At 37.8% G+C, this 16,852-nt stretch overlaps 1 protein-coding gene and 1 long non-coding RNA gene across 4 annotated transcripts in view; one reads left to right on the forward strand and one right to left on the reverse strand.

Moving 5' to 3' along the window:
• The window catches only part of COL4A4 (collagen type IV alpha 4 chain), a 68,512-nt gene that overhangs the window by 31,076 nt on the left and 20,584 nt on the right, over positions 1–16,852 (reverse strand). For all 3 annotated transcript variants that reach the window (XM_077183877.1, XM_077183876.1, XM_077183878.1), the window contains 15 exons: positions 14,689–14,757; positions 14,429–14,464; positions 13,638–13,700; positions 13,153–13,188; positions 12,944–12,985; positions 11,937–12,017; positions 10,472–10,525; positions 9,265–9,324; positions 8,607–8,651; positions 7,542–7,595; positions 3,517–3,586; positions 1,942–2,046; positions 1,220–1,384; positions 557–649; positions 62–225 (listed from right to left, as the gene is read on the reverse strand). In XM_077183877.1, the coding sequence (XP_077039992.1) occupies positions 62–225; positions 557–649; positions 1,220–1,384; positions 1,942–2,046; positions 3,517–3,586; positions 7,542–7,595; positions 8,607–8,651; positions 9,265–9,324; positions 10,472–10,525; positions 11,937–12,017; positions 12,944–12,985; positions 13,153–13,188; positions 13,638–13,700; positions 14,429–14,464; positions 14,689–14,757 (1,137 nt within the window). The remainder of the gene's footprint in view (positions 1–61; positions 226–556; positions 650–1,219; positions 1,385–1,941; positions 2,047–3,516; positions 3,587–7,541; positions 7,596–8,606; positions 8,652–9,264; positions 9,325–10,471; positions 10,526–11,936; positions 12,018–12,943; positions 12,986–13,152; positions 13,189–13,637; positions 13,701–14,428; positions 14,465–14,688; positions 14,758–16,852) is intronic.
• LOC129124331 (uncharacterized) lies at positions 1,859–15,027 on the forward strand. The gene is made up of 7 exons (XR_008534827.2): positions 1,859–2,068; positions 5,971–6,034; positions 10,225–10,295; positions 11,955–12,149; positions 13,369–13,499; positions 14,100–14,222; positions 14,751–15,027. It is a non-coding gene; the product is annotated as an uncharacterized LOC129124331 (long non-coding RNA).

Below are 16,852 nucleotides of genomic sequence, written 5' to 3' on the forward strand. Positions count from 1 at the left end.
TTAAATGCCTGCTGAGTTGAGAGGTTGATGTTGTTTGCTGAAGCTCATGAGAAGCACTCACAGGAAGCCCTGGTGATCCCACTGCACCAGATAAGCCTGGGTCGCCCTTTTCTCCGTGTCTTCCAGGGGATCCCATTTGTCCTTTCCTTCCTGGAGTACCTGCAGGTCCTTGCACACCACGGGCACCAGGAGGACCAGCACCACATGAGCAGAGGCCTTGACTTCCTACATGAAAGTGTCAAAATTACATTGAAACGGCTGAAAAATTATTACACAAAAAATAATGCTGAGCTTTTACTTTTCTGTGTGAGTAGTGCAGCACATTTAGACCATTTTATCTCATGTTATCTCACCTGGAGGGAATTATCAGTCTCCCTTTACAGTGCTGAGTAACTCTGCACTAACAGGACTCTGCTGACTCAGAAGCCCCAATGCCAACAGTAACTCTGTACTTTGATGGGCCTCAACCTCCAAGTTGCCATGAACTTCTTGCACATTTAGATTTGACACTCCTGGCAAAGGTTTCATACTCAAATTGTTATCCAGGCCAACTTACCCTTCTCTCCCTTTGCCCCTTTTCTTCCTGGAAGGCCAATCTGACCTTTTGGTCCAGGTTCTCCAGGGATCCCTCTGTCAGTACAGATTACACCTTTGAAAAAACAAAATTTCCAGCCAGTATAAGTCAGGTTTACTGTTTCCCCAGCTTAGGTCATGTGTCCTCCTCTCCCTTCTCTTGTTATTCTCACATAAGAAGTTAGAGATTTATTAAATGCTTTACAGGTTGTTGCTTGTAGAGTATACTGCAACAGACTGTATGTCTAGAATTCATGTTGACACATTGCTTCTCATTGCTACTGTTATTTTTTCTACTTAAAACTTTACTTTTTTCTTTTCTAAAGGATGCAGATTTGGGTTTCCTCCTCAGTATTTTAACTTGAACAGTTAAAAAATGGTCTATTGGACCAAAGCACTTTTAAAGTTTAATTTTAATATGTGTGTTACTTTTGTGGGTTTAAATCACCCAGAAAACTATGAAAATCTTGAAATCTCGCTGATCAAAAGCTAATAGGAAAAATATAGTTTCAACATCCCATGAAAACTTTGAAATAGCTGTCAAAATGCACTTTTCACTTCTCTGTATTTGTAGCACCAACAAAAGTAATGGATCTATTAATCTGCAGAATTCTATTCTTGTTATATGAATTGCTGTTGAACCTACTGGGTAGTCCAGGTAAGCCTTGTCTTCCTGGCTGCCCTGGTAGGCCGGGTGGTCCAGGAAATCCTGGTCTTCCTGGGATTGATTCACCTGTTCCAGGCAAACCAGGGTCCCCTTGAAAGCCTTGAGGTCCTGGTGCCCCACTTACTCCTGGCAGGCCAGGAAGACCTGAAAAAAAAGAAAGGTAAACACCCACACAACATGAATGTGAGATATCAAGGAGGAAACTCCAGACCATTCAGGACTGCCCTGAAGAATAGCTTCTATATAACTAATGCTTGAATCCAAATCCTTAGGTTTTTCAGGATGCACAAGAAAAGAGGTTCCTGCTGTAGACCTTCAAATGCTTCTTTTCCTCCTTCCCTCCATTATCTCTTTTGCAGACATCCCAGTGACTCCAGCTCCTCATACAGAGCAAAGCCATCCTCAGCACATCCCTTTATATCTTTTTGGGATGGAAAGCAGACATTTTAAGCACAGCACTCCAGACACAGTTATACCGTGGATTTACCATGGTAGTATTCTCCTTTGTCTTCTGTTCCTTTTCTAGTCATTCCTAATGTTCTACTTGGATAATTTTGTTTCTTTTTCTGGCTATTAAGGGCTGAGTTAATATTTTTACTGAACAGTCTTTGATGCATCAAGAAAGACCAAAGAGCAGTTTTCTTTCAGCTGCTTTCTTTCCTTCTGGTGTACAGTTCACATTTATCCTCTACTTTTCTTACTTGTTCCATCATATCCTGGTCTTCCTAGAAGGCCTGAAGGACCAATTGGTCCAACTGCCCCCATTTCACCAACAGGACCTGGAAATCCAGGATCTCCTCGTGGACCTACAGAGAATTACAGAAACATGTGAGTTGAACACCTTGGAATTGACAGCTTAAATCTAAATTAAGCTGAAACCAAAATTTTAATTTGGAAACTACACAAGAGTAAAATAACTTATGAAACATTTTAAAATGTGTAACAATTTAATTTTAAGGTGGGAGGATTTGGTTAGTTTTCTATGGATTCCAGCCCATTTCACAAGCACATTTTTAACTCTTTATCACTTTGTAGAAGTATCTTTGTGCTATGTATTACAAAATGCTGAGAGAAATGTTTGGCTAAAATAAACACATGTAGCATTTAAAATAAATATGGATTTCGTGTTATGTGCTTTGGCAGTACACACAGGGACGTAATTGCAGGATCACCTTAGCTGAAATTATTCAGAATTTTAAAAGTATATTTTCAATATTGCTACAAATAATAAAATTTAAACTTGCAATTGCATAGTGATAAAGAAAATCTGAATCAGATGCACACAGCTTCATTAAATTGGAAAAATAAAATATTGGCAGTAGTTCTGTTCTCTATTGTTCTAAAGGCCTCTTTCTCTGAAGATTGTATCCACTCACACACCATGTACATAACTGAATGTTACTTGAAATATTAAGCATGGGGTTGTTTGTTGTATGGGCTGGAAACCATGGTAGTCTGTGGAAAAAATTTAATTTATTTTAGGATAAGGTCCCTATCTAATGGGGAGGTTCTGCTGAACAGGGGTCTTGTAGTAACTTACTTCTGTGATGACAAGAAATTTCTAGTGCTGTACTAGCAATACAATTTATGATGAGCTCTCTGTTGAAATATTCTCACAAGACAAACTCTTCAAGTATTAGATGCAAAAGTACAACCTTGCAGGCAGCAGACCTGTCTGTTCCCCACTGCTTCCTGCTATGAAATAAGAATTTCCACACATTTTTTCACCCATTAGATGAGTAAGATGGGTATAAAGGGAGCTGGGACATTAAAATCCAGCCTGTAATAAATTGACAGGTATTCTGTTGGGAGTACTAGTCCCAGGATTTTCCCCCTGCAAATAGGAAGCTTGAGTGTAGTCTAAAACCTGTGTGTTGTGGCAATACTGAAAACAGGAATCCTAAATGGGAAGGCAGGTGTTCTTATCTGCTGTCCATTAACCAGCACGGGCTTATTTTTCACGGATTTTTTTGTAGCTATGCTTAAGTCCAAGAACAAGAGAGTCCTTCAGATCAAGTTGTGACTGTATGCACAAAGATCTTTCTCACAAACTGACATTTAATGTGACATATGTATGTTTAATGTAGTTCCAGGAAGATCAGCAAGACAAACAAACACAAAAGGTGGCTGAACCCACAAGCAGGGGGGTGGCCTGTGGCCACTGGCAGTATTTTAGGGTTCTGTCCCCTGCACCCCTAGTAACCCCTTTCACACACCTTAGCAAAACAGGTCCTGCCCTTTATACAGCACAAAGACTAGTCAAAAATAGATATAACCTTTTATAGGAAGCGGTGGGGTTCCAACAGCTCCAGGAGGACCTGGGGGCCCTTTTTCTCCTGGATCCCCCTGTAAGAGTCCAACAATAATTTTTTTTAATATACAAATATATGGTGTACTACAACGTAACTGAATATTTCAACAGTGGGGAGATAGGTAAGGATGTGACACACAAGGCCCAGGAAACTTGATTTTGACACTGCAGCATTTAAAACCAAGCAAAAAGATTTGAAATAATCATTATCTTTCAGGATACCAGTGGCTGAACAGTAATATACCCATCACACATATCTATTTGACTCTTCAGAAAATGTGACTGCTCTATTTGATTTCATTCATTTATTGTAAATATGACTCAACTACAGTAAATCAGTATCCATTTAATTGAAAAATTTTGATTTAACAACCAATCTGTAATTAAAAATTACAGAAATTCTATATCATGATTAGGAAATTACTTCTATGACAGATAAGCATAAAGAAAGTTTCACTGTCTAACAGCTATTATCAATGGTAAGAGATACTCAAAGCTCTTACAAAAAGTTTAAAACATCTGCATTAGGGAAACATGAAAGTGTTTACTAATGGTGAGGAAAATCACTTCTGCTTTGAGGTTTTCTAGATTAACTTGGATTTTGCTACTTAGAATTGCAAGTGAAGTGGACTTTAGGGAAGTCTTTTATGTGGCAAATTGTATTAAACTTTTTGCTTTGTAGATTAGAAATCAGCTCTCCTTTTTCAGCAAATGGGAACTAAGAAAACAAGAATGTCAATGTGGGAACTGTGGAGTGAGGCTGCATTCCCAGACTGGACTCCAGGGCCTTTTAGGACACAGACAAGGACAACTGGATACCCATTCTTACACAAGTGAAAACAAGGCCTCTATGCCTCTTAGCCTTTTTTTTTTTTTTTTTTTTTTTTTAATGCTATCTCTGCAGTAGTTCTGTCACTGACTGCTGCCCTCTTGATCTCTGGCCTGTTTCCTTTGACTGTATCTTGCAGAATGAAAAAATATCCTTGTGTCATCTTTGGTTCTTTTAAACAGGAACATAAATTTGTCTTTCCTAATGACACAGGAGAGCCTTCTGTGTAGCAGGAAAGAAAAAGTAAAACTAGTATTTTCCTCCACTGATAAATTTAGAAAGGATTTTGAGCTTCAAAATTAATTAGTGATGACAAATAAAGATTTGTATAATGGATGTATTTGGGCCAAGTCTTATATCATTTTCATGCTGATTTTAAAATGACACAACCAGAACACAAGAAAGAACTGAAGAGTAATGAGCCAATGTCAAACATGTCTGGTTTTGGTATCTCAAGTAATAAATTCTGGTTGTGGTCTCTGAAAATCTGGTTATAGGCTGTTAGGGCTAATGACCCTCTCTGGCTGGCAGCTGACTATTGGCTGTGTTTTCACCATTGGTACACTCCTACACAGTGGCACAGATCTCTTTAGATTATTTTGTTGATTGATATTGTTTTCTCTTCCCACAAAAACTTCAGGAAACTCAACTTGCTGACAGTTTATTAAAAAAAAAATTGTGTTGCCAGCATCCAGGCTTAGGCATCAAAAGCTATGGCAACAATTCCTTGAAGTCCACTCTGCTTTTAGCAACAGTTAGCATTTTTTAAACAAGAAATGTACTTTCAGTGCAACTGGGGTTTTTTTCTGAGTTACATTCACCTTAAATCTGAATGCTTCTTAGATTTTCTATGAATATCTTTGTTTCAGAAAAATCTACACGAGGATAGGCTATTCCCAGGAGAAGTTATAATCATATTCTTGTTCCTTGGGTGCATGTGAATTTTAGTGGATCATAAGCAACAGCTGGTGAGGGCAGCTGAACAGTTGATGCAGTCTGGATAGGTCTGCTCCTTTCAGGAATAATCAGATTTCTCCAATGGTTTTCCAATCAAAACTACAGCATCTGTGCAATCACTCAGGATTTTGCATATCTGTAGTAGTTACCCTTTTTTTATTAAGTTGTGTCTATAATTGATTTGATTTCTTTTGCTCTGAGCACTAGCAATTGTAATTTCATCTTTCTGATTCATTACTACAGGACTTTAACCATTTCCCTGGCATAACCTACGAACAATTAATCATGTTTTTGTTTACTGTTTGTAGTGTAAACTGATGGCAACTCAGGCTGTGGGCTAATCAGTGGAGTCTGAAAAATGCACTATTCTGTCTATAAAATGACTTGTCTCAAGTCTGTTAATGAGGCCCTGAATTAAAACAATATGTACATCAGGGTGAAAACTTTTTAACAACAAAACACTTAAGATTTGATTCTAGATTTTGGGAGTATTGGACTGCAATGAATTTTCTGTTTAAATCTGATATGCAATGTTTCAGTTTAATTAGTATCTAAATTATATCACTGTGTTGAGAAGTTGATAACAGCCAAAGGAGATGAAAAGTAACATCTGTGGGAAATTTTTTCTCCCAGGGTATGACCACATAATTAAAATCTGGGCTGAAGAAGCTGGTCTAGCATTCTCCTAACTTTGAAAGTAAGTCTGTGACTAAGCCAGATGTTTTTATTGTACTTTTACTTATTTACTCTATGTCTTTGTCATTTCTCATTTGTAAACATGCTTTGACAAGCTGTCTGTTGCTTTATATTGTGTGCTTTCTACTGTGTTTTTAGCTGTATACTACTTATGAGAAGTTTGCACCAGCCTCAGTTTACTTCTTTGTGTCACCACAGATTATGTAGAGCATGTTCCAGTCTTCATCTTTAGTTTATAACAGAGGTGATTTTTGTGCAAGTCTCTTGAAGAAAATCTACTGGCTTTTATGCAGTTTTCAAAAAAATTATTTCAGAAGAAAATAAACATTCCTTGACTTTTGAATTCCAGAATATGTAAGCCAAGTTCATTAGATCACTATTTCTGCAATAATGTTTTTGTCCTCTGTACTGCGATAATAACTTTGATGAGCTTTTTCAACCTTGGTGTCTCAACTGATGATTCTGTCACCCACCTTCTGCATTGCAGCATTTCTCTTCTCCTCTTGCTCATACACTGTTGACCACTTGGACCCTATCCCAGGACTCCTTAGGCCTTCCCCCCTGGCTAGACTCACTGCTGCCTTGCTCCCTCTAGGGTAGCATCCAGAACTGCTTTTTTCTTCTGAGTGTGCTTTAGGAAATATAATAGTTCCTTTCATTCGGGTCTTTGGTGTTAATCAGAATTACAATATGATTCAGTAATCAGAATTTCATTTGTTCTGCAGCCTGCAGAAGAAAATTCATAAAGTTCTGTCCTGAAATACCACTAGACTGACACCTGGATCTTCTGAAATTGTTTTAAGCATCTCTTCCACACTTTAAATATTTTTCTGTTTCTCTGCTTAGCCCTGGGCTGTGACACCTACACTTCTAATCCCTAGTGGAAAGCAGCACGTATTGTAAAATAAAAGATAGTTAGTGTCATCTAAGTGAGCCAAAGTAGGAAATGTTTAAACACAGCTGGTGTGAAGGAGTCCACTTCCTTACCATTCTGGTAAACATCTTGGAACAATTACTTAAGTGAACAGACTGAAAACATGCCAAGAGATTTTGGTAAATCATGCAAACAGGTCCATCTGAATGTAATCTTGCCACCTCATTTGGGGCCAGTTCTCATCCTCGTTTATAGGATCATGCTATTAACTAAATAGCAGCTTCCTTTACCTCCCATACCTCCCTGGGGAATGCAGCTCAGCTGTGAATACCTTGCAGAGTACTACAATTCATGGATTAGGTAGCTATCCTGATATACTTACAGATAACTATTGGGATCAACAATTCCTATGGTATGAAAAATAGAATTTCCACTCTCACCTGTACGAGCTAGGAATGTTTTCTTACATTGCTATTTACTACCATGGTGATGAAAAACTATAACTGTCATGAAAACAGTAAGCATTTACAGAAACTATGACTGTATAAAGGGAAATGGCCTGATACATGGGTATATTTGGGAGGAAATACTGGCACAGAGGGGGATTGGGGTGTGAATATGTCTCATTTTTTACCTGAATGCCTGGATAGCCAGGTTGTCCAGGAAAACCAGCAAATCCTGTTTCACCCTGGAAAGGATCACATAAACACAATTTGATTAATCTGTTAAGACATAATTAATTGAGTAAAACCCAGTAAACCCAGTTATACAGTAGTGTCATGTTATAATTGTGTCCAGAGAATTCACTGGGTTTGTACAGGAGGTGGTGTTTCACTGACTCTCCTGTGTTGGAAAATTCACAGCCTGTATTGCCAGGTTATTCAGACAGTGCTCAGCAGATTCAGTGAAGCTGGGGCACAGAATTAGCTGGAATACATACCAACAGTCTCTGATAGACTGTCTGCTTAATACAGCTGAAATTGGTTTGCTGCTTGCTGAATGATTCTCTTAAACTACTGCATAGAAAGCAGCTGCACATGAGCTCTCTTCTCTTTTTATGATTTTCTAATATACTCATCCAGCCAGTACTCAAAGTCTTTAGGTAGGCAGGAGTGAAAAACAAAGTGAAAAGTATTTTTGCAGATAAAACAGTCACCTGGAACATAACTCTAGAGGCAAATATTTATACATTAATGTGATTTAGAACAGCATGATCACTATCTTAACTAGAGTTGAGCAAGATACAGATCTATATACATACATCTATTGTTCTTTATTCCAGTAAGATCTTGTAAGTTCATAAGTAAAATTTAGCAGACTTAGCATCACTGGAATTTCTCAAGCCAGAAATATGAACAAAACATGCATGCACCACAAAATTACACAAACCATGTCACCATAAAAAACTAAGTTAACATGCTGCATAACTTTTCTATTATGCTGTATGTGTGTCCCACTGACTTTTCCTCCTCCTTGCAACTTCAGATTCCATTAGCAAATTTCAGCCAAATTTCAGAGTGGCAGAAATTCAAAGACACAGAGTTCATGCAGCTTCTGTGGCAACAGGTAGCAGAACAGAAAAGGAATGCAATCTGATCTGTGAAGTATGTGGAAATTCCAAATCTGCACAAATCCACAGAAAACAAAATCTCATTGATCCCACTGTTCAGGGAACTGCTTATACTTTCTGCCTTCATACCTTCATTCCAGGAGAACCTGCAGGTCCATAAGAACCAGGATGACCCTGATAAAAGCAAGTAGACTGTAAGCTACAACAGTAAAAACTTATTTAAAATTAAACCTATTCAGAACTGCTGATAGTTAATGTTACATTGCTAAATATTACGTGGGATAGCTTCCAAAACCTTTGAAAAGCTTTTGCAAATAATTTCTGTGAGAAATGGACAAGAATTAGAACTATAGACCAAAGCAAACCAGTCAAGTTTTAACTTAATTTTTTTACCATATTGCATCAAGCACAGTAGTGGAGTGCTGCTGCACTTCAGCAGTGTTAGGCAAATCCAGCACAAGTAAAGTTGCAGTGAAAAACTGCCATCGACACGTATGGAGAACATTAAAATTACTGTGTTAGTACTGTGCTGTTCCAGAGCAGCTTTGTGCTGGTCCAAATGTTTAGAGGATAACCCTACAGATTTACTTTCTTTCCACGGAAAGTCTGTATGAGCTTATGTTTAAGTCTGAGACAGGGTAAATCCCAGGGCAAGTCTCCTAAATATTCTATACAGGAAGCATGACAGATTAGTTTAAAAAATCCTTAAAGTCTTTCTTGAAATTCCAAACTTGAACTGCCTAATTATAGTGAATTTATGATATAATTTATTGTGCAACTTTCTTACCCGCAATCCAGGGAATCCAGGAAGGCCTTTTTCACCTTTTTCTCCTCTCCCAAGTATGCCCTAGAGCAGTCAAAATAGTTTTTTTAACCAAGAGCAGTGAAGTGTGCCATACATTTTAATTTTTGTGCATGTTTACTAAATGATGCATACATTACATAGATGGATCTTGTTTCACTTGTGAGGCTCAGTCACTGGGGCTGACTTCACACAGCATCACCAGCAGTGCCTAAGTAGCTCCAGGTATTTGAGGAACCTGCTCAGGTCTCTTCTCTAAGCTTCATATTATTTCAGCTGTTGAATTTTTATAAATTTTTCCTAAAGTTTTGGGCATTGTTGAGCTGCTTCAGTTGATTTCTCCGCTCCTGCTTATGACTAACAAGTGCATGTATTATCATCTACATAGACAACTAGTACTGGAGCATGCATATAAAGCCCATCTTTTTCAATGTAAATAGTAAAGAAAAAGATTAGCTTTGTTCTCTTTTCCAGTGCCAAGTAACAGTGGTCCTTTTATGATGGAAAATGAACTTCTGCAAAAGTGCCAGACTTACAACTCAGAAATGTGATGTTTATGCTTCTCATTTCTTCTCTTCTGCTACAAAGCTGAATAAGTTTTAACATAAACTAGAGTCATTCTTTTGTCTCCAATTTCTTCTTTTTTTCTGAGATCTGACAGCTTCCTGTCTATGGATTTTCCCCTTCTGCCACTTCAATGTTTAAATTGATCATGTTGACAGAAAGAAAAGACAATGTAGAATAGAGAGTAAAAAGCAACCCTCTCTCCAAACAGGTGACTCTGCCTTCTCTACCCAATTTCTTTGGGTTCTCCACAATGTTAAGTTAAGGTCTTCCTTCAACCTTCTGTGGTGAATATACATCATTCCCCACTAAGAACACATTCAAATCATCTCTGTTTCTCTTCTTGAGGAAAAATAATCTGTACTTGTATTTTCTCCACAGTTCTAATCCATTATGTCAACAGAACAACTGGCAACAACACAGATTTTTTGCTACCAGGCAACACTCAATAGGTATGTATAAAACAGACTCAGAAAGATTTTCCAAAGGGTTTTAAATATTTTTGCTTTCACACTGATTTAGGCAGTGATTAAATTTCACAGCAAAAAATGCTGTACTTTAGAAGTTTAACATAATAACCACACAAGGACTTTGCCAGCACCATGAGAAAAAAAGTCCCATTACTTACTTTGGGTCCACGTGGCCCTCTGTATCCTGTTACCCCAGGTAATCCTTTTTGGCCCTACATAGAAAAGGAAAGTTTTTGTGTATATTAATATGCAGGATATGCCTATGTGCTGCTTAACTTTTTTAAAGTCCTACTCTGAATTAGAAGTGTTAAACAGTATGTTTTTAAGCACTGGGTGTATTTCTTTACGTGTCCTAGACGGAAGAAAAACATTTATGTACTTATCTTTATTTCTGTTAATGCTGTCAAACCAGCATAAGGACTGTGCAGGGAGATTTATGTATCTTTTCAGTTCCAAGGATCTAGAGGTCAGGGCTTTGTTCCTACAAATGTGCATGACAGTAGTTCTTTTTTTAATTTGCTACTCTTCTTGGTTTGATGCAAGTACTCACAAGCAAATCTACACTTTTGAGCACAGCCCCAGTGTGAATGGCTGCTTACACAGCCATGATTGTGTTGTGTTGTAGAGCAGCAAATGTCCCACTTCCCAGGAACGTGGGGAGTTTATGGAGGTTCTTTTGGTCCTTTCCCTCTCTTCATACACCTGTATAGCAGCTGTTTGCTTGATTAAAGCCCAAGGTCCAACATGTTCTACTGGTTCCCTAAGTTGAAGCTGCAAGGAGCTGGCAATGCCAACTTCACCTTTTCATTTGTGTATTTGAGAAAATCAGACTTGAGGGTGCAGAGGACTCTGTAGCAATATAGGGCTCTGTAACACAGTTTTTGTTTAAAGAAAACATGGGTTACAAACAATCTAATGTTCCAAATCACTCAGCTGTAGCTATGGTAGGTGTGATCTTGAAGAAGTACAAGTTGTTCAGGAAAGTTGCGGATGCCCCATTCTTGGAAATGTTCAAGGCCAGTTTGGATGAAGCTTTTGAGCAACCTGGTCTAGTGGAAGGTGCCCATGGCAGGGAGTTGGGATTAGCTGATCTTTAAGGACTCTTCCAACCCGAACAATTCCATTATTCTGTGATAAAACTTGCAATAAAAATTGACAACAAAATCACACTGAATTTTTATATTAAAAAGAGCACCCTAGAAGGATTAGGGTTAATTTAAAACTGTAGATTGGAATACAGTTGCCAGTGATATGCAAAATTTATATTGTATTAAATAAGTAAAGTATTAGTGAAGAGCCACAAAGGGATTCAATAGCAAAGTAACCAAATTTGCCAAGATGCCTGAAACATGATTTGCTAATGACAAAAACTGAAGGACACTAAAGCAAGGGCAGTATCTCCTTTCTGCATCAAGACAGTCTTCCCTTCAGAACATGAGCTAAAGTACACGTGGGGTGTTCTCTCCTGAAAGCTTGTACGGAGGGTGCTGAACACAGGATTCTGCTGCAGCTGGTGGTTTCTTACAGAAAGATAGGTATATCTTATGCCATCCTTGCAAAAATTACATCACAGGATTGTACTTGCAAAGTTGAGCACTGTTAAATATGATGACAAATTAACACCTTTTGTCCTTTGAACAGCTGAGCTCCAGGAGGTCCAACTAACAGTGGTGACCCAGGTGGCCCAGGCAGTCCAATGTCGCCCTGTGGAAGCCAAAGCAACAGCAGAGATGTTCCATGCAGCATTTCAGTGACACTGAGCTTGTTTTCCTGTTGTGCCATAGCACTACATATTTCTGTACTCACTGAAAATGTATTAATTACCTGCAGATAAAGGTTTGCACTGAGATCTGTAAGCCTCTTTACCATCTGCCCAGATGAGTAAGGCTGGCAATCTAATCTCCTATTCTCCTGACTCATTAAAAATGATGTTACAGCTAAGGAAATAAATGAGAATGCCTGGCTCCTGCTCCAAATCTGCTGTCAGATAGTAGTTACAGGACTGTCAAATCTCTTATGTGTGCATACAGTCTCTCATATTCTAGACCAAAGCCTTTGAGCACAAGACTTTGTGAATGTGAAATGAAATTATTGATTTGTTGTGGAAAGTTGTGTATGTTAGACACTTGCACAAATTCTAAGAACTGATTGGACCAATTCATAGAAGAAATATCAAATATTCCACATTGGTTCTATATATCCTGAATATGCTAATATAGGTGGACACTGGTAAAGAACTATTATTATGTGCTTCTTGCACCCTTTCCTTGACATCTGTTCTGCACTTAGCAAGAGATGAGATTGAAGGACTGATCTGGTCCAGCCCCTGTCACTAAGTAATCACAAATACTGTTGTGATAATCTAGGCAGTGTCTGTTCAGAATGTATGTAAATGCTAACTAACACTGAGAGTTGCTTTTCAAAATCTTCAGAATGTGCTTGATTCCTGAATGCAGCTCACTGAAGGAATTCCTTCTGCTCAGAATTAATTGATTCAGTAACTTCTTCTGTTCTAAAATGATTAGCAGGACACAAAGCCACAAATGAATAGGTTCCAGAGAACTCAACAAGATTCTAGTATTCTTCTAACTCTACAGCAAGAATATATTTAATATCATTTGTTTTCTTACCGGCTCCCCCTTTTGTCCATCCACTCCAATCCCTGGATTTCCCTAATTGATAAAGAATGTACACAGTTTCAGCATGATCAGAAAATATTAACATTAGAGTTTAATCAAGTAACTCTTTTAAAAAACTTGTTAACATATAAACAAAAGGAACATTTCAAATACTTGTATAAATTATTATTTCACTAACAGCTTCAGAAGTTATTTCCTACCTGTTCACCTGGCAAACCAGGGTAACCTGGAACACCCTTTAAAAGAGAATGAAGACAAGTCAATATGTCTGATTTAGAGACAGGTTTTGAAAATTATTTCCTCTTGCTCCTAGGACCTAGAGGCATAATTTTCTCTTGGGGTGTACCTATTCCAAAGTGCAATTTACTTCACTGCTTTGGCTGACCTCTGGTTTCCCCCTTTCCTGTCTCCCACAGGTGGTCTTGGGAAAAGGGGTTAAGGAGAGAGCACTAGGAGCATTTCTCCATGACCACAGACTGCCAGGATGAAATATGTTCACGCAGACATGGGGAGGAACAGCATATTCCTCAACTTCCAAACTCATAAGGTAAAGCAAAAATCTATCTTATTACCTGCCTCAAAAATTACTTTTAGGCTTTGATTCACATTAAGGCAAGTTCTAAAATGGGTAGACAAGAACGAATGCATATCCTAAGGCAGGGCTGTATAACTGTAGGGATCTTACAGGCAAGCCTGGATGGCCTGGGTATCCAGATGGGCCCATTGTACCTCTTGAGCCCCTAGGTCCCTGGAAAAGATTGAAAAAGGTCTTTTTGTGAACACAGAAAGAACTTGCCCTTTCCTACACACACCCAGCCCCTCTAAACTACCTTGGACTCAGCCTACTGGCCACTGGATTCTACCCACAGCCTAAAGCTGACACCATGCCTGAAATCTCCCTGTGACTAGAGCAGCCCATTACCAGCTTCTGGGTAATACTGGACAGGGCACAGTTTTGTGTTATTAATGCATTGAGAGCTCACTTTGTCAGCAATTGTGCTACGGTGCAGGGACTTGATACAATTCATCAGTGAATGCCTTTTTGAAGGGTATAACAAGAGGAACCCAAAGCCATCAAGAATGTGATTCAGCAACAAAATTAAACTCTCTCCTCTTCTTTCATGTTCTTATGGCTGGAATATCATAGAGTGCTACTTATTCTTGGAAGACCCATCAGATATTGTAGAAGAAGATTTCACATCTTGAATTTCACAGAGAAAATATTCTGCAAATACCAGGGCAACAGCTGCTCCACACACAGCTAATGCAGGTGAGGATGGTTCTACTCCCTTTCAACCAACATGAACTAGCCATGGGAACAGACTATACAGACTTGATGTTTCTCAGACTTTATTCTGGAATTTTGCTATTTAAGGCAGACAGAGAGAAACCCCAATATTTCTTACCATACTAAGGAGAAAAAATTGAAGGTCTTCAAGACAAAAAGCAGTTATAGAACCCATTGACTGTACTTACAGGCAGGCCAGGGGGTCCAGGATCACCTCTGTCTCCCTGTAATGACAATCATTTAGCAAAAGAATCAGTTCAAGCTTTCTTGTAGGTATTTTCTAACTTTACAGATATTAAGACCATAAAGTAGCTGTTAGAGTTGTATATGTGTTTTTAATTTTTTTTTCCCACTAAGTTTTATAACTAGTGAGGAGTAATGGAACAATTACATTAACCATACATATTTCCCTAGAAATAGATGATTTTTTTCACAATCAAATACTTACCGGAAGTCCTTTTCCAAAATGTAAAATATACACTGAATTTCCTTTTTCTCCTTTTTGCCCAGGAATTCCCTTTAAAGAAAAAGAGTCTTTTAAAACATGATCCACTTACTGATATCCTACATTTCCATGGAGAATGTATGATAACTTCTCAGGTGTGACTTTCTGGTGCCCCTGTATCACAAGGTAATCCACTAGGATCATGACTGATCATTTTATCTAACAAAACCTTCTGTACAGTTGAGCAAACCAGGTTCCCACAGCTTCTGGACTCCTCCTCTGTTTAGGTGCTCCTTAGCCTTTGAGTCCTTCAATATTCTACAATCTTCACAAATCTTGCCCTTAGAATCAATATGCCTTCTTTTTCTTTCAGGGAGGCAGTGGTTTTAAGTACTAGCACTCTGCCTTCCATGAAAGTTCGTTGTGTGATTCAGAAGAATTTGAAGTGATACTGCACATAGATAAAAAAATAAAAGTATGGACTGTATTAGATGCATAGTATTCAAGATTTTGAATGTTGAATTGTTATTTCTGAAGTTTTTCCATTTGAAATCCAAATACAGTGGATATAATTTAACTAAGTTAACCACTTGAATACTGAGTTCAATAAAATGGGACACTGTCAACCACTTTAAAACTGTACTGGTACAGTGTTCATATCATCATAAACTGTCTGTCCAAATCCTGCAGTCAGAATGAAACAGGGAAGGTATTTCTCCCTGGAATGGTACAATAAAAGGAAGAATTACAGCTGTCTACAGCTGGATATAGCTACAGTTGATTGGATACAGATTACAGGTGTAAACAACAGCTGCTAGGGAACACATTAAACAAATCAAAAGTTGTTTTTATCTTTAGTTATTTTATATTTGGTCTCTTGTATAATAAAACATTTTTGTTAGATTCAGTTTGTTATCTTCTATATGACTTAGGCAAGGCCTTATAGATAGAAATTACTTTATTTTCCAACAAGGTCAATGAAGTAAAGCCAATGTATAGGTACATGGTGTTAAATAAAATGGTACAGGACAATGTTATAAATAAGAATTAGATTAAAATGTTGGCTGTAATGTACAGTCAAGTTAGTACCTGGTGCAAGAAATAAATTTAAAAACAGGCAATCTGCATAGAGAGGTTGGAAGAGCATTCTTGCACACAAGCAATATGGTTACTGTGTGTTGTTTATCTGGGTAGCCAAATGAATTTGCCCTGGAATTTTAGTATGCAATCCAAGGCTACATGCCTATTATGTCTCCTGTTCTTGTAGGTTGCAAATACTTTTCTAGGCCTTCCAAAGAGCACGCTCCCAAAATTGGTAGGATTTTATGCTGTCCCATGTTCCATTTTTCTTTTATGCCACTTGTCTAATTACAAAAAAGTAAAACTCTATTTTGAAGACCATAGTACGTAAGAAAATACAGGTGAAATTAGAGTTTTAGCAGAAGTAACAAGTTACTTGCAGAGGTATTACAAATGAGGTTATTACTAAGTTTATAATGTTGTGTCTTTCATAGCATGAAACTGTATTTTATTCTAATTGTTATTATCTTTGATAACATCATTACACTCTTGCACCCTCTCCGCATTTTTCAAATGGCTGAATTCAGCATTTTATTTAGCTGTCACTAAACACATTTGATTTTTCATGTAAAGTGCAGTTGTTTTTATTGTGTTACTTAAAAAATTTCAGGGAAGCTGTTAGATCAACTAATCAGCTCTTATTCATTCAGAACTAAAACTTGTTTTTGCAATAAATCAAAGACTGGTGACTAGAACTGTTCAGCAAAATTTCTTTGGAGCTACAGTAATTTATTTCCCTTAATGACAAGAATCTTTTTATCTTAAGTAGTTGAGTACTTAACACAGCTACTTAAACAATTTTAAAGTGCCTTCCATTTTACCAGAAAAAGTAAACAAATATTAAAGTACTAATTTCAAACATTTTAACTGTGGAACAATCTCTGAGAATATAGATACATATCCAGGCAAGCCTAGGAGTGCACAGAGCACATATGTGTAAAAAAGTGGTATCAAATCTTAGAGTGAAATTAGGACTTAGCCTTGTTGAACCTTCCACTTATTTCTAAGTCATCTCATGTATGTCCCAACCAGTAATGCTTTTAAGAAATTTCAAGTACTAATGAATGGTAAGGTGGTTTCAAACTAC

This window comes from Agelaius phoeniceus, chromosome 10 (assembly GCF_051311805.1).
Source record: "Agelaius phoeniceus isolate bAgePho1 chromosome 10, bAgePho1.hap1, whole genome shotgun sequence".
Taxonomy (NCBI): domain Eukaryota; kingdom Metazoa; phylum Chordata; class Aves; order Passeriformes; family Icteridae; genus Agelaius; species Agelaius phoeniceus.